Source organism: Chanodichthys erythropterus, chromosome 19 (assembly GCF_024489055.1).
Source record: "Chanodichthys erythropterus isolate Z2021 chromosome 19, ASM2448905v1, whole genome shotgun sequence".
Classification (NCBI taxonomy): Eukaryota; Metazoa; Chordata; class Actinopteri; order Cypriniformes; family Xenocyprididae; genus Chanodichthys; species Chanodichthys erythropterus.
This window is the reverse complement of record NC_090239.1, coordinates 13,194,848-13,217,759: the sequence shown is the minus strand read 5'-3', so window position 1 is coordinate 13,217,759 and position 22,912 is coordinate 13,194,848. Positions and strand designations below refer to the sequence as shown.

General features: G+C 35.4%; 4 protein-coding genes across 5 annotated transcripts; 1 reads left to right on the top strand and 3 right to left on the bottom strand.

Moving 5' to 3' along the window:
- On the bottom strand, positions 1-11,253 carry osbpl7 (oxysterol binding protein-like 7). Its single transcript, XM_067369279.1, has 22 exons — positions 11,223-11,253; positions 9,191-9,419; positions 8,729-8,872; positions 8,584-8,637; positions 8,391-8,504; positions 7,700-7,855; positions 7,388-7,496; positions 7,186-7,304; positions 7,017-7,103; positions 5,984-6,134; positions 5,744-5,874; positions 4,742-4,834; positions 4,354-4,519; positions 3,152-3,438; positions 2,421-2,558; positions 2,272-2,335; positions 2,111-2,189; positions 1,874-2,018; positions 1,620-1,770; positions 488-614; positions 197-319; positions 1-109 (listed from the first exon to the last, which is right to left on the bottom strand). Exons 2-22 carry the CDS (start codon positions 9,320-9,322, stop codon positions 1-3), a joined length of 2,679 nt encoding a protein of 892 aa, XP_067225380.1. The 5' UTR covers positions 9,323-9,419; positions 11,223-11,253.
- A 2,237-nt stretch (positions 11,254-13,490) lies between these two features.
- On the bottom strand, positions 13,491-16,606 carry mrpl10 (mitochondrial ribosomal protein L10). The gene is made up of 5 exons (XM_067369635.1): positions 16,485-16,606; positions 15,845-16,014; positions 14,165-14,329; positions 13,938-14,082; positions 13,491-13,858 (listed from the first exon to the last, which is right to left on the bottom strand). Exons 1-5 carry the CDS (start codon positions 16,522-16,524, stop codon positions 13,602-13,604), a joined length of 777 nt encoding a protein of 258 aa, XP_067225736.1. The 5' UTR covers positions 16,525-16,606; the 3' UTR covers positions 13,491-13,601.
- Positions 16,607-16,786: 180 nt separating this feature from the next.
- Positions 16,787-22,208, top strand: pnpo (pyridoxamine 5'-phosphate oxidase). Of its 2 annotated transcripts, none has more exons than XM_067369994.1 (7): positions 16,787-17,090; positions 17,501-17,625; positions 17,759-17,858; positions 17,962-18,015; positions 19,143-19,271; positions 20,005-20,075; positions 20,198-22,208. In XM_067369994.1, exons 1-7 carry the CDS (start codon positions 16,902-16,904, stop codon positions 20,361-20,363), a joined length of 834 nt encoding a protein of 277 aa, XP_067226095.1. In that variant the 5' UTR covers positions 16,787-16,901; the 3' UTR covers positions 20,364-22,208. The 2 variants fall into 2 exon arrangements, with proteins under 2 accessions (XP_067226095.1, XP_067226096.1); XM_067369995.1 differs by lacking the exon at positions 16,787-17,090 and adding an exon at positions 17,123-17,224.
- Positions 22,209-22,211: 3 nt separating this feature from the next.
- prr15lb (proline rich 15 like b) lies at positions 22,212-22,523 on the bottom strand. The gene has a single exon (XM_067370305.1). The coding sequence runs from the start codon at positions 22,521-22,523 to the stop codon at positions 22,212-22,214; it is 312 nt and encodes a 103-aa protein (XP_067226406.1).
- Between the last annotated feature and the right edge of the window lie 389 nt (positions 22,524-22,912).

Sequence of the window (22,912 nt, the reverse complement as noted above, 5' to 3'; positions counted from 1 at the left end):
TCACCATAAATCCAGGTTTTTAACATTGGAAAATCCAGGATTCTCCCTTATCTTCCAATATGTTCCATTGTACAGCCAAACTTCTCTTCCAGCATCATCCAAAGATTTCCTGTAAGATGGGGACATTGAAACATTCCATTGATTCCACCTCTAATTCTTATGAACAAAATCAGTTTGGGAGTTAATGTTAACTAACCTGAAGAAGCGAGGAATGTGCTCCTCTCCTCTCTTGGCCAGAATTTTCCTCCTTTCTCTTTGCTTTTCCTCTATCTCATCCTTCTTTTTATCAGTCTCCTGTATTTTCCCTTCCTCAAGAAGCCTAAAAACACAGAGCACACTTAAAACAGATGACCTAAAAAAAACTGTTTCACAGACTTATTATGTTTTGTTGTAATCAAAAAACAAACAATCAAATTCATAAATCATTCCTTATCATCAGGCCCCAAAGTCTATGTCTGTTTATCATTGTCTATTATAAGGATCTCACCTTTGGTCAGGGCGCAAGCGTGTATCTGTAGGGGGCAGCAAGGGCTTAAGGTCAGGGATCAGCTCATTCATCTCCATTGCAAAGCTAGAGAAGCCATAGTAAAGCAAGTAGTTCTTGGGCTGTGGATCTGTAAGAAAGCACAGACATTGACAACATCTGCCAATACAAATGTACATCTCTGATTTACTTGTTCTGTCGGAGAGAACAACCAAGAAATCAGAAGTGACCCCTTTTACATCCCTGGTCTTATTGTGAACAATGTCGACTTGAGGGTTAGTTCACCCAAAATCTGTCATTAATTGCTCAACCTCATGTTGTTCCAAACCCCTAAGACTTTTGTTCATCTTCGGATCACATTTTTTCTTTTTTTATATATATTTTAATGAAATCTGAGAGCTTTCTGTCCTGCCATAGACAGCCATCCAACTACCACTTTGACACTTCAAAAAATTTATAAAGAGATCGTAAAAATAATCCATATAAATTGAGCGAGTTAGTCCAAATTTTCTGAACAGATACCGCTTTTTTTTTTAGGGAATTTAGGGTTATCCACATACTGTATAAACATTCATCAACTCAGTTGTAAACGGAAACTCAATGTTTATATGTGAATAAAAGCCTAAATTATATCTGTTCATCATATAAAGCAATCGTATCTCTTCATAAAATTTGGATTACACCATTCAATTCATATTGATTTGTTTTACAATCTCTTTATGAACTTTTGAAGTGTCAAAAGTGGTAGCATAGCTATAGAGGAACAGAATCTCAGATTTCATCAAAAAGATCTTCATTTGTGTTGAATGAAAGTCTTAAGTATTTGGAACGACATGAGGGTGAGTAATTAATGACAGAATTTTCATTTTTTCATTTTCATTAAACCTTTAATGCCTAATGTTGACCAATATCCAAATTGGTATTTAGCATTTTTTGTAGCATTTTTTGCATTCAGTCTGCATAATTCCCATTGGATAAAATAAAATTTGTTTAATTTGGAAATGCATTACATTACAAAAGCAAATTGGTTTGCAAACATAAGCTCATGTTGACTTTAAAGATGACAACAGTATTCAACAAACGGAGAAAAAAAAAAAAAAAAAAAAGAAAAGAAAAGAAAAATGGCAGTACTCACTTGGCTTCCAGACACACTGTGGATTGGGCAGGGTGTCACAGAAAATCCCCTCATGCCAAAATCCACCAAAACGATGGACAACATTTCCAGTCTCGTCAAGAACTTGTCCCTGCACTTCGTTTTTGGAACCATCTGAACCCCAGTAACGTGACTGAGAGGGGAAAAAAAAATTTCATAATTCTGCATTTGTACAAAGACTTTACCTATATGTACTCCAAAATTAATGAAATTTAAACAATCAAAACTGAACACACCTTGACAAATGTGATCTTGCAGGTGCAGACCGAACTGTTCAGGTTGCGAATGACGACTTCGCCATAGTGCTCAAGGTATCGCTGCTGACTGAGGACATTGTGGATGCATGTAACCACTTTGTTCCATTCATAGTGGTCCCCATATCTATAAGTACAGTATAATAAAAAAACAATCAGAATTTCTCCTAAACATTATAAATAAAAAGCCACTGACAGCAAAATCAAGCAGATACTTGCTTTTTTAGAGTCACATTCACCATCCCTGTTGGCATGATCTCCAAAGATTTGCCCCAAAACTTGTTCTTCCATCTCTGGTCTGCGAGATAAATAAAAAAAGGAATGAGATTCAAATCCAAACATATAGTACATCATAACATCACACAGGTCATAAAACATACCCTGCCAGAAGTTGAAATTGTCTGATTCTGCATGACACGCAGATATGGGTGGATGATGGGAAACCTAAAGGCAAACACAAAACCACAGAGTAAACAACTGCTTGATAGCAAACATATCTGATGTACGATCAGTAGTGACAATCACTTACTTGCTCACTAATGTAGCGGAAGCCTCTGTCCTCTCTGATACACTCAAATGTCTCTCCAAGGATTGGATTAAAAGGTTTGTAACGGTTGCGAAACTGAGCCGTGGCATAGCCAGATATGGCAAAAGCAGCAATATAAACCTTTACAGAGAAAAAAACAGAAATTTATCCTATTTATACCAGTTCTTTTAAAACATTAATACTTTTATTAAGAAAAGATGCATTAAATTGGTCGAAAGTGAGAGTAAAAAAAATGTATAAATGTTACAAAAGATTTTTATTTTTTAAAAATGCTTTTCTTTTGAAGTTTCTATTCATCAAAAAATCCTGAAAAACAATTTATCAGTTTCCACAAAACTATTAAGCAGTACAACAATTTTTAACTGTGATAATCACAAAACAATTTTTGTTGAGCACCAAATCAGCATGTTAGAAAGATTTTTGAAGGATCATATGACACTGAAGACTGAAGTAATGGCTGTTGAAAATTCAACATTGCCATCACAGGAATAAATTACATTTTAAAATGTACGAAAATAGAAAGCAGTTATTTTAAATTGTAATAATATTTCAGAATATTATTGTTTTTTACTGTATTTTTTAAATGCAGCCTTGATGAGTTTGGAGACTTCTTTCAAAAACACAAAAAAGTAGTAAGTAAAAGTAATAGTTCGTTATATAATTTAGACACATTCAGATATATGTAGCTTTGCTAAAGCTTCTGTAATTATTACCATCCTGTGGTAGGGGTCATCGGTATGATTGGCAGTGTCCAGGAGGTCAGAATATTCCAGCTCCTCACAGAGTCTCTGCAGCAGGCACACAGGTTCATTCAGAGCAGCTGGCATGGAGACACGAGACAGATCCTTCCCTATGTTGTTGTAGAGGATAGTCATCAAACCGACGTGGCTGTTGTCAGGGCAGACTGCAGGCAGACTAGTACGGCGTCCGGTGCTCTTGATGATGTTCAATTTTGGTGGCGCCTTTGAAAGGCTGGCACGGTATTTGCGTGAAGCCATTGCTGTTGAGTTCATAAGAAAAAAGGCAAAAAGTTAACACAAACAACTTAGATTATACGACAACAAGTTTATACGATATAAGATTATACGACATTATAAGATAAGATTATACGACAACATTACCATTCAAAATGTTTGGGGTTGGTACGATTTTTTTTAAAGGAATCCATTATGCTCACCAAGGCCACATTTATTCAATCCAAAAACTGATATTGAGAAATATTATAATTTAAATTATATAATTTTAATAGTTTTTAAAATATAGTTTGTTCCTGTGATGGAAAAGCTGAATTCTCAGCAGTCATTACTTCAGTCTTCAGTGTGACATGACCCTTCAGAAATCATTTTAATATGCTGATTTGGTGCTAAAGAAACATTTCTTATTATCAGTTGAAAACATTTGTGCTGCTTAATATTTCTGCTTAGATTCTTTGATTACATATTTGTTTACATATAAGTGTGTACTGTGTATATTTATTATGTATATAAAAAATACACATACATGTTTTAAGACATATTTACATGTATATTTATATATTTACACTATATATAAACATATTTTATATATAAATATATTTTTGTTAAATATACACATGCATGTGTGTGTTTTTACATATACATAAATACACACACATTATGTAAACACTAACTTATTTTGGCTGAGATTAATCGTGATTAATAGTTTGACAGCACTAATAAAAAGTAAAAAAATATCAGCCTTTATTTGAAATAGAAATCTTTTGTAACACTATAAATGACTTAACGGTCACTTTTGATCAATTTAATGTATTGTTTCTGACAATTTCTTTAACAAAAAAATCTTACCATGCCCAACTTTTTGAATGGAAGTGTATATAGACACCTAAAACACCACACTCATATGTGCTTACTGAGCATTTAAATTTATTTTCACTAACCATGAGCCTCATCAGGCTCTGAATTACTGGATCCGTCACTCAGACCAGACTCATCTGACATCTCAGAAGAGCTCGCACACATAAGCTCATCACATGCATCAAAATACTCCGCTGCTGAGTCAGCCACCGAGGGCGCACGAATAGACGAACTACGGCCTGAGCCAGACTGAGTGAAACAAAGACAGACATGTAGGAAGTTAGTAACTGTGAGCTTGTTTGTATCATACTGCTAATAACAATGTGATTGGACAAAAGAGCCTTTTTGGCATATGAAGTAGGTGAAACCCATCAACCTCTAAACAGAAGAAAAAAGCAGAAGGTGGAGGAGGGAGAGAAAGAGACAAAAATGGGAACAGGATGAGTAGGTTCTGGGTAGAAAGTGACACACCTTCCTTTGTAGCACAGTACGGAAGGACTCTTCTGAGGAGTTGGAGGACACTGAGAGTTTGTGGATTTGGGTATGACGGGAGTTAACATCTAACTAAAGACACACAACACACACACACACACACACATCTATGCAGTAAAACAACATATAATGCACTGAAAAACAAACAAACTATTAAACCAGTGGTTCTCAACCATTTTGACTCCAAGGCTTACCACTGCACACAATATTCAAAGGCACCATGACTTCTCCAGTTGTTTGTGAATTATTAGATTAATATTTAGATAAGATTAATTTTTTTTTTACTAAATTTCTATGCCAAAAAATATTTTACAGCTTGGCATAAGTAGATAAATGTGTGTTCATAAAATATATAAAAATGACCATGGAATTATAAGATAGTATACATTTATAATTTAGCTAATTTTAGTTTTCCCAAGTCTATCACACTTTTAAAATAAGGCAACCTCATATCCATTTGTTTCTAAACAGTGGTAATGGTTCTTCAAAGAAAAAAAATCTTTTGAGGGGGTGAATTAAAATATCTTGAATTTAATTTATTTTATAGCTTTTGTCTCATTTTAAATCATTTTAAGTAATCTTAAGGCCCCCCTAAAAGTTTGTTGAGAACCACTGCATTAAAGCATTTACTAGCATCAAAAGGGGTGTTAGTTTTATGGTATATAGCAGGAGTTTCCAAACCTGCTGCTGGAGAGCCACTGTCTTGCAGATGAATTTAGCTCCAAATCATCCGCCTGAAAGTTTCTAGTTTGCCTAGTAAGACCTTGATTAGCTAGTTTTGGTGTTTAATTGGAGTTGGAGATTAACTCTGCAGAACAGCGGCCCTCCAGGAGCAAGACTAGACACACTTGGTATATAGCATACAGCACATTTAACAACAAGATAAGCTGTAGTAAATCTATTCTTTGCATGCTTGCAGGAAATTTCAAGAGAAAGGGCAGTACTATGGGCCTTTCATGAGGTAACATAAGTCCTTGTTACCTCAGCCAGGCTGCAGAGATTGTTGATCTGGGCAGAGGTAGTGTGGTTAAGCTCCCTACTGGACCAGGCGTCCTGCAGCCGTTGGCGCTCCTGAGCGAGAGCCTCATGTGCAGTACGCAGAGAGGCATGGACTGAGAGGAAAAAAGACATTCAGAAATTAAGTCTAATGCAGCAAATAGGCATAAAATAGGTTTAAATGTAAAAAAAAATAAACTTATTAATAATGAGTTACTCTCATACCTTTCTGGGACATGGAGCAGATGTCTTGGTGGAGTCTCTTGCCTTCTAATGAGGTGGAGGCTGATGGGGTCGCCTGGGTGGAGACATAATCGGGGATGGAGGGGACGGAGGTTCCCAGGTGGGAAGAACTGTTCAGTTGGCTTGATGACAACTACATTAAAAAGGTGGGTAGAAAAGAAGGAGGAGGACATGTTGGTATCCAAGTTTATAAATGACTGTAATCCACCAAATGTGTACAGCATGTAATATTCAGAATCTATAGTACATCTGCAAAGACTAAATCACAATAAACACCAACATTCAAAAGTTTGGGGTCAGTAAGATTTTTTTATTTGAAAGAAATTAATACTTTTATGCAGCAAAAATGCATTACATTTATCAAAATTGAAATTTTCCAATTCAAATATATGCTGTTCTATTCGTTAAAGTATCCTGAAGACTTGAGTAATGATATTGAAAAATCAGCTTTGCCACCACAGGAATAAATAATGCATTTTAAAATAGAAACATTGTAATAATATTTCACAATATTCCTGTTTTTACTTATTTTCGATCAAATAATTGCAGCCTTGGTGAGAAATTAGATACTTACCAACCCCCAAATATTTTGAATGGCACAATATGCGAAATGCAATAGGAAAACATGGTGTAATGCTTTTTCTACCTGGTACGTGTCGAAAGTTTCAAGAAATTTACAAGCAATGTGTCTTGTGCTGACTTACCGATTTAGTAATCCCACGAAATGGCTTAATGTAAAAAAGGAGTTGACTAAATTACTGGGGGTTTTGAAGCTCTAATGCTTACTACACATCACAACACAAATACCAGGCTATTATAATCAAAATAAAATACACAGAGATCTTTGGGATCACACTGCACATGAATATGGAATAAATTCCATAATAGTTTCCAAACCTCTGAGGAAAACATAGAATAATTCCAATGGCAGGGCAATCCATATTACAATAGCTTCCAAAACTATCCAAGATATCCTAATATCAAGTAAAAGAATGTGTAAACTGAGCAGCCTCACCATTCCAAGAGCCTCAACACGAGACAGTGTGCGAGAATGACCCCAAATCTTGCCAGACTTCTTCTTGGGCTTGTCAAGAAGAAGATTCTGTGGGTCAAACACATGTGGGAACGTTTACTCACAAGTCATTCCGGAAAAGGCCTATCACCAGCCGGCACATTTTACTAACCTGCATGCTGATAATCCTCTGGAGGTCTCCATTATTGACCACTTGGCCCGTCTCTAAAGATTGCAACTTTTGGACCAGCCGTTGCAGCTCATTCAGCTCCACTTGACAACGGGTAAGCTCTGGAAAAAGCACAAATGTTAATTACCTGTGCTTATGAATGCCTTTAATACCATTTCACTAGTATTTAAAAATATCGCAGTACCTTGTGCACAGAGGTCAGGTTCTTGTGACTGTAGCCAAGCTGACACTTTTCCATTAATGGCAGGATTGACACATGGCAAATTTTCACCCGCATAAGACACTGACGTGCCCTGGCATTGTTCATAAGACATTCATTTGTAAATTTCATCAGATCAGACAAATAAACAATTAACGAAGCATCTATTAGTGTGCATTTACAAGTAAAACCACTTTCTGGAACATGAGGTCTAATCGCTAATTCTACTTGTTCTGTTCCTAATCCCCGGTGATTTAGAGGGCAACGTGAAGTCAACGTTGGAAACATTGTACTCACCATGTCCTGCATGGCACTATTTTTGTGAGATAAATGACTGCCGTGGGACAGGGCCTGGAGAAAGCCATTGTGAATGTGCGCAGCTTCGTTCTTCTTATACATCCTGTGGGCACTCAGCTTGGTGACCCATATGTAATATAAATCCTGAGTCTTGGCCTAGTTCAAAAATAAATTGTGTTCAGTTGACATTTTTGACTGTGAATTTATTTGGTTTATTTATTTGGTGAAATAGCTAGCATAATCTGTTTGTTGAAGGTTGTTCCTGTAACTAATTATGGGATTCCACTCAGATGCCCATACTTTATTGTCAGCTGAACCTCTTTGGACTAAAACTGTTGCATGAAGTACCCCCTGAAATTTTTGGGATATTTCAATACAACACATTATGCATATCCGTGGTTCTCTGATGGTGGCATGACATGCAGATAAAAATTAAAATATACTCAATATTTGATTGAATTGTTTTATCTTGATTGTTTTTATTTTTAAATTTAATATTTTGTTATTTCATTAATTATTAGCTTTTCATCAACTTGTGAAGCCCCTGCAGTTCTCTCACAAACCCCCAGTGGTTCATGAACCTCAGTTTGGGAGGAACTGAAGAACTATTTGGGTAGCTGAAGAGTGGATGAACTAAAGATCACATTAACTTTAATTTCATGCAATTAATGGCAGCAGTACAGTGACTTACCTTCATGTGATACAGATTGTCTCCAGCATCCAGATCTATGCGTCTTGCTTTTTTGTTTACTGACATAACTGCGAGACTGACATCCAGTGAACCGTGCATTTTCCCTTTGGAAAACTGTTGAAAAAGTAAATCCCTGAATGTTAAAATGGATCCAGAATTGTTGTTAAGGAAAAAAAATAATTAGCGTACTTACATCATGTTGGTTTTTTGAATATCGTAGGACCCCTTTATCCAAGACAAAGTATCTCTGTAAGAAAGTATAACTTTAAAGTCATTCAAACATTCTTAACAACAACTACCTGAGAAAAAGATTGTGTAACATCACTTTTTCCTCATACCTTATGCCAGCCTTTAAGAGGCCATTTTCTCCTCTTCATCAAGTAGCCTTCACAGATTCCTGGAGTATTCACATCCTGCATGTTTTCTCCAGTGAAGTTTATATCTACTGGAAAGTCATCCATTACTTCCCAGTCTTTAATGTTCTATTAGGAACAGAGAAATAAATGCAATCACAGTTACATACAACAGGGCGTTTCCCATTTAAAACATGCCACATTTAATCCCTATGAAAAAAATGTAACTACTGAGCTTGTTAGAACACAAACTTGTTGGTTTGGTTTTCACACTATCTGATTGGACACTTGTTAGGTGTTGAGCAACTGGTTTCAAACACCCAAAGGCAGAACTCCCAATGCTAGTTTTTCACATATGAACTTGTCAGGAAAATATTTAGGTGTGTTCAAAAATCAGTTGAAGAAACCGGAGTTTAAGAGTGTATACGTCAAGCAGATGGTACAAACCAGCCGTGAGTGGCGTGAGGATGCTGTGCTGCTACTCCTGGAATGAGTGGGCTTTTGCCAGCCACTAGACACCTTGTCCACACCACTCGCCTGTGAATAGCCGTGGTCCACTGAAGACCCGTGGGAGTCCATTTTAAAAATGTCCTCTTGTGCACTTATTAGTCGAGCTTGGTGTGAATATAAGCTCTGCTAGAGACTCCTTCTCATTGTACACTAGAGCACAATATGTCTGCAAAGCAAAGATTTTTCATTGTTAGCATGTCTTTTTAATTTATTGGTTAGTCAGACAAGCACGTGGTAAGACTCAAGGGAAAGTTAATTGTGTTCTATATTTTGAAAATAAACCATATTGTCGATAACCAGGGTATTCATAGTTTTTAATATATTAATTGTATTCTATTTTACAAATACTATTAATTATTTAAAATAATTTTGTTTGGGAAATAACATGTTTTTTTGATATTGCTCTTAACTTTTTTTCCCCCCACCAAGTATATGAAAATACATTTGCCTTTATATTTTAGGTCTGGTTTTGTAAATGTTTTGTACAACTTAATGCCAACAAATTTTCAGGGTAGAAACACAGTCATGGCAAAGGTAACCAGCACAGTGACAGTAAACAAAAACAGAAGCAATACAGTGTTCAGAGAAAACTCATCTAAATCTGTTATCTAACAGTAAGGATCTGCCTTAGCCAACACTTCCTGGGCAGGACTTTACCTTCTGCCTTTTATTAGATCACACTAGTTCATTGTCTCATGAATACTTTTTAAATGGCTTAGCACGAAACTCAAGAGAGCATACAGTAATGCAAAGCATGGAAAAAAACACTCATAATTATAAATGATGCTAAAAACTATTAGGTATGGTCTAAGGAAACACCTTCATTGTGGCATATGCTTAATTATATACTGATATATTATAGAAAAATCTGAATATAAGCTATAAGCTAAATGGAATGTCACCAGAGGGGTGTAACAGAAACCAAACCTGTCTTGACAACTCTGACAAGCTCATACCTGCCCTTTAAACTAGAATGAGGGCAAATGAGCTTTGTAAACAGCTGAATTAGCAGTCGAGTAATGAACTATTTAATTACATAATTGTCAATTTTCATACATAAAAAGGTAAAAGTAATTAGAACTGCATATTCACAATAACATGCTCATGGATAGTAACCTCAAACGTGTAACGGTCCCTACGGGACAGGCTTAGCGTCATTACGATAATTGGCTTTGAATATCCCTTTTTAGCAGCCTTTAGCTTGAATAGCTTTTCACCGTGAGCACAGCACGATGACAGGTCACAGTAAATATGATGTAGAGCAGCAGGAAAACAGTGTGACGTAGGCCTACACCTTTGAATTATCATAATAACATCATAGAAAGGTCAGCTAGATGTTTAGACCTCTGTTTTATTCAATTGTAGATTATATTGTAATTTATAAGAACTGAGCATGCTTTTAAAAAAAAAAATAATTGTTAGACAAAATGCAAGGTTAGGATTACATAAAACATCATCAAGTGCATAGGCTTACCGAAATCAAAGAGTACAGTGTAAACATTTTAAATGTTAAAAAACATATGATGAACTCCACAAAATTTAACATATTAAGAAGTCTGAGGTAAGAAGAAAACTGTATTGTAATGTCTTACTCGGTTTACACATCATCATTGATCACACAAAAAAAAGTTTCTGATTTCTACAGAAATTTTATTTTTAGAGACTCTTATAGCCAAATACATAGTACATGTTGTAAATGTCAATCTAAGCAATCAAGTTCAAGGATGTGATATAAAACTTATGTTTGAACAACAGAAAATCTTTTCAGTTAGAGAAAATGTAGGGTTGTGTTTTTAAGAGTTAATGCTCAAGTTAGGTTCACAACTGCACTGATAAAGGCTATGTTGTTTCCTTCCATAATTTCAACACAATGAATACAAAAGCCCACTTCAGTATCAGACACACTTCTACCAATCACCAGCATTTAAAACCACAAAGTTTCTTTATGTATTGTAACTCATGCTCTTACCTGAAGTTCCTGCGCTTGGCCAGCGTGTGATATATATCTGAGTAATGCTCTTCAGTGTGAGTTTCATGCTTCCCCATTTGTACAACCGTGCGTTACACTGCTTGGTAGGACAACCGGTTCAACCACTTTGAAACGCAGGAATGCAGATATTCCATTTGCATACCAGAGTGATGTACGGTAAGCTCCCAAACTATCCTCAACTGGTGACTGAACTTCCCTCAAATCCACCCAAGGCTCCGCGCCAAATCATTATCCGCATTAGTGTCTTACAAGCTGTCGGCATTACAGGCAGGTAGGAGGAACTTCACCTACAGTCGGTCATTCAGATGCGTTAATAGCTGAAACTATTGAGCTGTTCTGCCATTACCTCTACTGAGATGGATACAATTTACCAATTTCCAACTGGGTATCCCCCTGTTGGTTCATGTAGGTATTACCTTATGATGAACATACAGGCCTACATTTTATTTCGAGGTCTTGCACGATTTTTCCTGAAAGAGGATCCATTTTAAAACCAACCTAAAAATCACACACCGTGTCAAAATATGAAAAACAGAGACCGGAGCTGTAACAATAAAGGAACTGACCTAGATTACATGAAGTAATCCAGAGATTAGCACTAATCAGGATCCATGACCATTAGCTAGTGTTTATTTTGGCAGTACTATTACAAACTTTAAATAAAATCAGTTTAATACACGTTGATAGGTTTAAAATTTTCAAAGGCACATAAATATTGACGCTGTCTACTGAAATAAAGGGGAGAACGGGGCTTGTTGTCACATTTTTTGTTCCACTCCAGTGAAGATTTCTCAGGTTTCATTTTAAAAGTCGATATCTGTACATACCTTAAGGTTTTGACAACAAAAAACTTGTATTTCCACCGTTAATGTTGAGGATGCCGTTCATTGATTAAAGTCGCAACGGAAACGGAAGTTGAGTCTTTTCTTCCCTATCGTGACGTATATCCGAGTGAAACGAACAAGAAAAAATGTAGGGCGGGACTTTATTTGTCCACTGGGATTTAATTGGATCGTTTTGTTTTGAGTGACAGTTAATCCTCCCCTCGTGCCGAAAAAGATTTTATTGATTTAAGATCACGACAGCACATTAATTTAAATAAATGCTGCAATATTTCATAAAAACAATAATTGTCCATTTTGATTTCATGGTGATATTAAGCATTTTTTCGACATTTTTTGACATAATACCGAGCTATATGGGGTTGTCATAACGGAACCTGCAATTAAACAGCCTATTATTTGCTTTTAAGCAACATCTTGAACAGTTATTAATAGTGTATATAGTGAATATTGCTATTTGTAGATTTTATTAAATTACAAAATATGAAGATTAAATTACAAACCCAATTCCAAAAAAGTTAGGACACTGTACAAATTGTGACTAAAAACAGAATGCAATGATGTGGAAGTTTCAAATTTCAATAATTTTATTCAGAATATAACATAGATGACATATCAAATGTTTAAACTGAGAAAATGTATCATTTTAAGGGGAAATAAGTTGATTTTAAATGTCATGGGCATGGCATCAACACATCTCAAAAAAGTTGGGACAAGGCCATGTACAACCTGTGTGGCATCCCCTCTTCTTTTTATAATAGTCTGCAAATGTCTAGGGACTGAGGAGACAAGTTGCTCAAGTTAAGGAATAGGAATGTTGACCCATTCTTGTCTAATACAGGATTGTAGTTGCTCAACTGACTTAGGTCTTCTTTGTGGCATCTTCCTCTTTATGATGCGCCAAATGTTTTCTATGGGTGAAAGATCTGGACTGCAGGCTGGCCATTTCAGTACCCAGATCCTTCTTCTATGTAGCCATGATGTTGTAATTGATGCAGTATTTGGTCTGGCATTGTCATGTTGGAAAATGCAAGGTCTTCCCTGAAAGAGACGACGTCTGGATGGGAGCATATGTTGTTCTAGAACTTGGATATACCTTTCAGCATTGATGGTGCCTTTCCAGATGTGTAAGCTGTATTTGACATAACATTTCAAAATGTCTCACTTTCAATATTTGATATGTTATCTATATTCTATTGTGAATAAAATATAAGTTTATGAGATTTGTAAATTATTCCTTTTTTATTCACAATTTGTACAGTGTCCAAACTTTTTTGGAATCTGGTTTGTACAAAATATGAGGTAATATTTTATTTAAAAAACACAGGTCAAAAAAATTTGACAGTGAGTAACTACAGTACTGAGATTTAGTCTTTGTGACAAGTAGCCCCAGTCTCCAAAATATGCATTGTGGAAATTTAAGTGTGGTATACAAATGACCCAAATGCAGCTTTAAATAATATCATTTTATTATATGCATTTTGTCAATCTCTTCATCCATGTCTATTTGTAAAATTCAAGCAGCTGCTTCCTGTATTGTAGAAGCATCTTTATTTGTAATGGCATTTGTGGCGTCCCCAGAGCCCTGCTGTTTGACATACTGCTGAAGGAGGGCAGAAAGATGAGCTGGATGGTGTCGTAGCATCGAGACAGTCTGTGAGGTCATCATGGTTAGACCACCAACTAGCTCACCCTGGATAGTGGTCATAGACGGGAGTTTGGAGTAATTGAGAATGCCTTGATACGAGAGCAATGTGTTCTCTATACAAGCACCTGAAAGATAATGTTTCAGAAAGCCTGTGAGACAATACCAACTTTTTTGAATGCAAGTTCATGTATATGGCACACTCACCTAACAGCACCATCTGAGGACTGCGTCTCAATGCTTGCAGCATTTCTTTAACTTTTGGCTCTTTACTAACAAATATGACAGTCTGGCCAACAAATAGAGGCAACATGTTACTGTAAATGCTGTTGTTGAGGAAAGATCTCGTCACCTGCAAAGAAACACAAATAAAATGTCACACAGCAGTAGCTCACATCTCAACAGTGGTAACCATCACTATAGCTTGGCATTACCTGGTTTGGAAAGAACTTGATACTGATGTTGTGTCTTTTCAGTTTGTGTTTCAGCTGCAATAGGTCCTCTGCATTGATTGCATTGTTTTGGACCACAGCAATCATCTTACACTCCTTAAACAAGGTTTCTAGGTCTTTCCTCAACAGAACTGCCAGAGTACTTTCCTAAAAGAGTTGATATACATTAATGGAACACTTAAAATGAAACACATATTTATACTATAACATTTTATTATATATAAATATAAATATAAATAATAATATGTTATTATAGTACTTTTTTAAAAAGAAAGCAAGCTGATATATACATTAATGGCACTATGGAAGCTTGTTTCTGCCAATTAATTATCCTTTTTTTCCTAAGTTCAAATCTCACCATTCTGACTTTTTTCCTTGCAACTGAGTTTATATCACAATTCTGAGAAAATAATATATAAAGAGATATAAACTCACTATTGTGAGATAAAAAGTCACAATTAACCTTTATAATTATTCCATGCTGAAAACAAGCTTCCAGAATGGGACATTTAAAATGACACTCTATCCCCCCCCCAGTTTCACAGACAAGGCTTAAGCTAGTCCTAGACTAAAATGCCTGTTTGAACTGTTTTAACTGAAAGCAACTTGTACTGACATATCTGAAAATATGTCAGTGCCATTGTTTTGTCTTGTCTACACCAGTAATGTTTTTTTCTAGTGTACGTTTATAAAAACTACTTAAATATCATAATTTAACTAGGGTCTAATCCTGGCTTAGGCTAAGCCCTGTCTGTGAAACTGGGTCTATAATTATAATGTAATATATGTAAGTATATAATACTAAAGGGTTATCTTCGAAACACAAATTAAGTTATTTTAAATCTGAGAGATTTCTGTCCCCCCATTGACAGTCCATGCATCTACAAATTTGACATGTCAAAAAGTTCATAAAGAGATTGTAAAACGAATTCATATGTATCAAGCAGTTTAGACCAAATTTTCTGAAACAAGATCGCTTTATATGATGAACAGATTGAATTTAAGCTTTTATTCACATATAAACATTGATCAGCGAACATAAACAGAAGCTCAACCGTACTTGATTGACGCACAAGAACAAACCTCATTGTTTCTTGCGGAAGCTCAAATGTGCTGTGTAATGATCCTCATTGGTTCTCACACATCAAGCAAACATGCTTGAGCTTCCGTTTACCACAACTGATGTAAGCGTTGATGAATGTTTATATGTGAATAAAAGCCTAAATTAACTCTGTTCTTCATATAAAGTGATGGAGTCTCTTCTAAAAACATTGGACTAAACCATTTGATTCATATGGATTAGTTTAATGATCTCTTATTCTCTTTATGAACTTTTTGAAGTCATATCGGTAGTTGCGTGGACTGTCAATGGAGGGATAGAAATCTCTCAGATTTTATTAAAACTATCTTCATCTGTGTTTTGAAGATGAACAAAAGTCTTACAGGTTTGAAATAACATGAGGGTGAGTAATTGATGACAAAATTTTAATTTTTGGGTGAACTAACCCTTAAGTATATAATATTATTATAAATTATATAAGAAAAAGTGATGAATACAAGTATCCATGTAGTCTAATTTAGAACTGATGACAATTCGCTTGAAATCAATAAACTAAATCCTTCCAATATAGATAGTGTTTAGTAACTACAGTAAGGATCAACCTCTTCAGTCTTTCTGACTCGTCGAACCAGAGCACCAGGAGGAGCTGCAGGTGTGGGGGGAATGTACTCTGTGACAGCCAACAGCTTCTGCTTGAGAAAGTGTACTGGCTTTCTGTGACGAGTGACAGCTTTGGAGCCGTGACGAACACTTTGGGTTAATGGCAGCCATCCTGTAGTTTGACATATTATGAATATTGGTATAGTTAAAATTAAGGCTACAATAAATATTAATATTCAAAATATGATATGAATGTAAAGAATGCCACAAATTATTCAGGAATGTCATGACGTCATGTTCTCATGAAAACAAATACAAAGGTTTGACGAAAATCCAAAGTGTCAGCATGCATACAGAATGCTAAATATAGAGCGATATACCAAATAACATTAAGTAAACTGTACAGAGCTGAACACACATTTCCAATAAGCAGTTCAAAAGAGAATTGCACAGTCCCTGATAGATGATGATGATGGTGATGATGGTGATGATGCTGTACAGTACTACAATACAGCTTTCATCTGTAAATTTACAATGGAGTTCATAGCTTAAATGTAAATGGCCGATGATTGCTTGTTATATATGGTATTTAGTTCTGTTTTTGGTAAAACTCAACACTGCAATATCAAAACAAAATCTTACCCGCTTTCGGGAGAAGCCTGCCACACAAGGTCGCTGCCATCTTGATCCGGATTTGACGTAACAGGTTTGTTGTATCGTGATTATAAAATAAAAGTTGTTGCCTGTCACGTTCATGTTTTAAAAAAAAACATAAATATACAAAGAAAAAATACCTCAAAATCTCTTTTTTTATGTTTGCTAAGTTAATAAGTTTTATGTTTGTTAAGTTTACAAACTATAAAAAACAAAATTAAAAATTTTTAATCGTGTTGGCTATTTTGAAAATGTTAATTAACTATCGAATAATTAACGGTTAACTATCACGTATTTATTTATTTATTTTATTAAAAAATGAAAAGTTGTTTACAAAACGAATTGAGTTTTCATAACATTTACGTAAGAGCGTGAACGTGATGACGCAGTATTGGAGCTGCAGGCATGAAACGTCTTTTGCGCTTCTGCACGTCTGGGAACATCAGCAAAATTGTGAAGTTTATTGAACCCAGGGTTACCTTGCCAGTCCGCAATCCTCCGTTATTTACCTCGTTTTTCTGCAGGAAATTTACGGACAGCGGCAGCAACATGGACCTGAGTAACATGAGAAAGAGCTATAAGAGCGATCAGGAGGTGGGAGGCATATATTTTGGGCTTTGTGGGGTTGTTATATCAGGTGTATGTCTATGACCTCAGACCCTATTCAAAATACGTATTGCACAGAGGAACAGTGTTTTTTACATCAAAAAGGCTTGACACGAAGAACGGTAATTTTCTGTATTAGTTGTATAAAGCCTTATTAATGTAATTCTAAAATATTGGGCATTTTATTTATGGTCTGCAACTGACATACGTGCTTTCCAAATGCCTTTGAAAAATGATAATTTAATAATTTAATAATTAAAGCACCTTATGCATTATCAGTTGACCTTAAAAGCTGTGCTTCCATCAATCATTTACTAATTAAGTACATATGGAGAGAATTAAGTAAATAATTAATTTATAATTATGTGTACACACTATTTCTTAATTTCATCCTACAGTGTTTTGAGGAAGATCAGCTTGCTTCTTTAGATCCAATTAAACAATTCGGCAGCTGGTTTGATCAAGCCACTAAATGCCCTGAGGTGGGGGAAGCCAATGCAATGTGTCTTGCCACAGCCACCAAGTAAGAAGCTCAGTGCTGTTCATCAGTATATGGAAATATACAGAGTAGCTTGAACTTTTGGCTATGTATATAATAATGCGATAATTCACTAATTTAATTTTGCCCAAACGCATCTTTCTTGTCTCTTGTAAAGGGACGGCCGCCCCTCTGCACGCATGGTCCTTCTGAAAGGTTACAGCGAGGATGGATTTCGCTTCTTTACCAACTATGAGAGTAGGAAAGGTTCAGAGCTGGTGAGTCTTTAAAATAACATTTTATCCAGTAAATGTCCATATGGGTTTACATTTGCACCTTTATGTTACCTCTTTTTTTTTCTTTTTTTTTTCAATCATATAGGATAGCAATCCTCAAGCCTGTCTTGTCTTTTACTGGGAACCATTAAACAGGCAGGTGAGTGTTTTTGGATAGAACTCAGAATGTTCTCCAGCAAATTCCTCAGACATCAGATCATTATAATATTATCTTTTTTTTTAAATATTTGTCAAAAAAAGTAGTCTTTGATTTTAGGACCTCATTGTATTTATTTTAAAGGTGCCCTAGAACATTTTTTTAAAAAGATGTAATATAAGTCTAAGGTTTCCCCTGAATGTGTTTGTGAAGTTTCAGCTCAAAATACCCCATAGATGTTTTTTAATTCATTTTTTAACTACCTATTTTGGGGCATCATTAACTATGCACCGATTCAGGGCTACTGGCCCTTTAATTCTCATGCTCTCCGCCCACGGAGCTCGCGCTTGCCTTGAACAGTGCATAAACAAAGTTTACACAGCTAATATAACCCTCAAATGGATTTTTACAAAGTGTTCGTCATGCAAACTGCATGCATGCGTCAGATCAATGTGAGTATAGTATCTATTTGGATGTTTACATTTGATTCTGAATGAGTCTGATAGTGCTCCGTGGCTAACGGCTAATGCTACACTGTTGGAGAGATTTATAAAGAATGAAGTTGTGTTTATGAATTATACAGACTGTGTTTAATAATGAAAATAACGATGGCTCTTGTCTCCGTGAATACAGTAAGAAACGATGGTAACTTTAACCACATTTAACAGTACATTAGCAACATGCTAACAAAACATTTAGAAAGACAATTTACAACTATCACTAAAAATATCATGTTATCATGGATCATGTCAGTTATTATTTATTATTGCTCCATCTGCCATTTTTCGCTATTGTTCTTGCTTGCTTACCTAGTCTGTTGATTCACCTGTGCAGATCCAGACGTTCTGCCCTTGTCTAATGCCTTTCATAATGTTGGGAACATGGGCTGGCATATGCAAATATTGGGGGCGTACACGCCGACTGTTACGTAACAGTCGGTGTTATGTTGACATTCACCTGTTCTTCGGAGGTCTTTAAAACAAATGAGATTTATATAAGAAGGAGGAAACAATGGAGTTTGAGACTCACTGTATGTCATTTCCATGTACTGAACTATATTTTATTTGACTATGCCAAGATAAATTCAATTTTTAATTCGAGGGCACCTTTAATGTTTTGTGCACAAACAGATTCGTATTGAAGGCACTGTAGAGAGAATCCCATACGAGAGTTCAAGTGAATACTTCCACTCAAGGCCCAAGAGCAGTCAGATCGGTGCTGTTGTTAGCAGGCAGAGCACTGTAATACCGAGCCGACAAGTGAGTATCACTCCCAACTATCCTATAGGCCATATGTAGCCCCGCCCCTTTTCAGCACTGTGCTTGTTGTGTTCTGTCTGCCAGTTTGTATTTCCACTGCATGAAGGTAAGATCTTACGGATTTATGAATGAGCCATTTTAAAATCTTCCCGATCTACTGGCATTTATGACATCCGCTTCAAACATTACAATGCCCATGATAACTTTTGTTAACTCTACAATAAGTAAATCCACTTCACTAGCTAATTACTCTAAGACAACAATGCCATAGAAATAAACAGAGCTATTGCGAAAACAGAAGTTCAAAGGCAATATTCTAAAGATGGCTGCACGCTTGTTTCTCTGTGCACAAGGTATCCTAGTTTATTATTGTTAAATAAAACTATTAAAAACATTTTGTTAATTGAATATTAGATGAAAAACTATCTAAATGAAAATTGGAAATATTCTCTTGGCAACTAACTGAAAGTTATCAAAAAGTTGAAGCATTAAAATTACTAACTAGAAATTAATAAAAACTAAAACTGATCTAAAACCAAAATTAAAAAATGAAATTAAACCTAAATAGTAATATTGAGAAAAAATAAAAACATAAAAAAATAGCTATAATTAAAACTAATATATAAAATTAAAAGCTAATTGAAAATATTAATAAAAAAAAACATGTACACAATCTATTTCAATCTATTCAGCACCTGTTTTATTGACCAATTTTTGTGTGTACCCTTTAAAGTACCTGAGAGAAAAGAATGCAGAGCTTGAAGAAAAGTATAAGGACACGGATGTACCGATGCCAGATTACTGGTGTGTAATCTTTGTTTATTAATATCAAATTCCTATCACTGTTCTTATTAAAACTTTTTTTGTTTATTTTATAATTATTAGCATTATTATCATCATCATCATGGATATATTTTTTTCTGCAGGGGTGGATACATTGTGAAACCCTCCCTGATTGAGTTCTGGCAGGGTCAGACCAATAGATTACATGACCGAATAGTATTTTTGCGGCCAAAAGAGGGAGAGACTGAGCTGGGGGATATGCAGCATCAAGCAGAGGGGGACTGGATATACCAACGCTTGTCCCCTTGATAGTCTACATGCTGTGAAATCAACATCACCGTCTGTGACATCAATACATCATCATTACTTGAAAGCAGCTGTCATTTATAATGCCATTAGGGCATTATCTGACAAGTGAAGACCTACTACTCCATATTCGTCCTACATTTGTATTGTCTTAACCAAAACCAGGAAGGAGACTTTATTTGTTGATCACTCTAGACATGATTTTATGAATATAAATCATCCGTAGCATTACAAATGGTGCTTTGCTGCAGTGTTTGTCTTTAAGCCTTCAAAACTGACAGTTCCACTTAATATTAAGTGTCTTTACTATGTACTAACATTTAAATTAATCTTTTGATACATTGCACTTACATTAGTATATACGTTGATTACATGTGTACATACTTGTAAGAGTATATTACTATATATGAGTGTATACACTTGATTTTGCATTCTACTTATATTTAAAAATGCTTGCATGTAACTACAGCTATAGTTAATTTCATCATTAATCACACTGTTGACCCTTTCCTTAGCCCTTAACCCACTTTTAAACCTAACCATACCATGAAACCTGTCCCTAACCTTACCCATCTATAGCAGCAAAGGTGTTTTGCAATACATGCAATAAACGCACAATAAATACAATATACCTAACATTTTTTTAATGTAAGTACATAGTAGTTAAAGACTCGCAATATAAAGTGTGACCAAACTGACCTCAACATATTGTTAATCTATTACTTATAAGTGCAAAGTCTGTTGACTATCTAATGTTTGTCATTAATAGAAAAGCACAGCTGTACTTGCAGCCTTAACTATTGTTTTAGACATAGACTTTGGACTTGTCACAACAAAAAACATCCAACATGTTGTTGCTCTGTTTGTACATCATTCATGAGTCATACAACAAATATTCTTCAAGACAAGTGTGACATATTTCGATTAAATTGCTTGTTATAAATGTGCCAAACTTAATGTTGACCTAAAATAATTGTCAATTTGGATGTAGTTCTGTAATGACTGGTGACCTTTTTTGTAAATGTAAAACAAAGTAGTAAACCTGTTTAATTTTTGCAGCAATGTCCATTGAGGGTTTTTTTGCCAGCAGATGGCAGTGGCGTCAATACAACTTGTGCACTTTTTTCTACTTCTACACATTTTATCACACCTCAGCAATGTCAATAAAAACTTTATTTAGCACATTTTAACAATAACTTTTAAAATATTGCAGTAAACAATATAAAATTACAGATTAAACAGGGCAAATTAAAGCTGTAGTGGAAGTTGGAGAACTTATCTCTCACGTGCTCTGACTTTGGCTGTCCATGCCCAATTTAAACCCTTTTTTTTTATGGTAAACTGATAAAATCAGAGATAAAATCTTATGTACAACTGAATGTTCAACCACAAAAAATAACATAAAAACACGTCATCAAGTGCTAATCAAAATGCAAGCAAAACAACATTGCTTCCCACATGTTTTAAGATTAGTTAATATTACACAATAATGTACATTTTTATGACCATTGTCCACATAAAATTAAATTAAAAAATGAAAGGACCGTATGAATTATAAACGAAAGTTTATTCTTTTCAGGTATTTTATTTGTCCCACAGTGATAATATTCTACTTTATGAGCATGGCAATATTTTGTTTACAGGAAATATAAACCACTTAATATTCATTTTGAGGGCTGCTTTTAAATTAAAGCATGGGCTGTAAAAACAATTTTCTGTTCCAGTGTCGTCGCTGCGTCAGAGGTAACTCCACTCAACAAACACATTTTTACCACAAATAAAAATGAGTAAAATTGAGTTAATGTGTATGCAGGTATAAACAGCTCCCAAATGGTATGCTTTGTCTGCGTGTTATTGTTCCACATGGCTCTTGTCTGTCCGAGCAGTTTCAGGGAAAAGGCTTGGGTTTTCCGCCAGAGTTGCGCGAATCTTCTTCTTCTCCTTGAACCGCCCAGAATGGGAGACTTTGACGTGACGACCCTTGGTCGCAGATTTATCCACTATTTTTTCTAGTCTGGCATCCAAATTGCTGTCTGCTGCATCGTTGCCCAGGTCTTTATTTGCATTGTTGGTGCTAAAGTCAGGCGGTGTTTCATACAGGACCTTCGCCTCTGACTTCTTTTTTTTCAGGAAGGTGAGTTTCCACCATGCAGGGTCGGCCATGACAGGTGCGAAGAGGAGATGCTAGAGCGGTAGACCTGTAATATGAATACAGATTTTTTAGCTAGCTAGAAGTGAAAGATATTGAGTAATGTTGAAAATATAGATTCAGTCTTATTCAAAAACCACTGTCAACTTTATATTGCTCACTGTAAGGAAATATTATCTGCAGAACCACTTTGGGACTATTTACTATGGGCCTATAAAACATGAAACTAAATTGGAGGTTTATACATCTGATATTAACAGTGGGGTAGAAAAAATAAATATTCAAAATGTATATTTTTGGCCTTCGTGAAATAGTAGCATAAAATCTAGTTTTTACACTAGATTTTATGCTTACACTTACACTTTAAAAATGAACTATCTGCAGTACAAATATTGCTGCATTT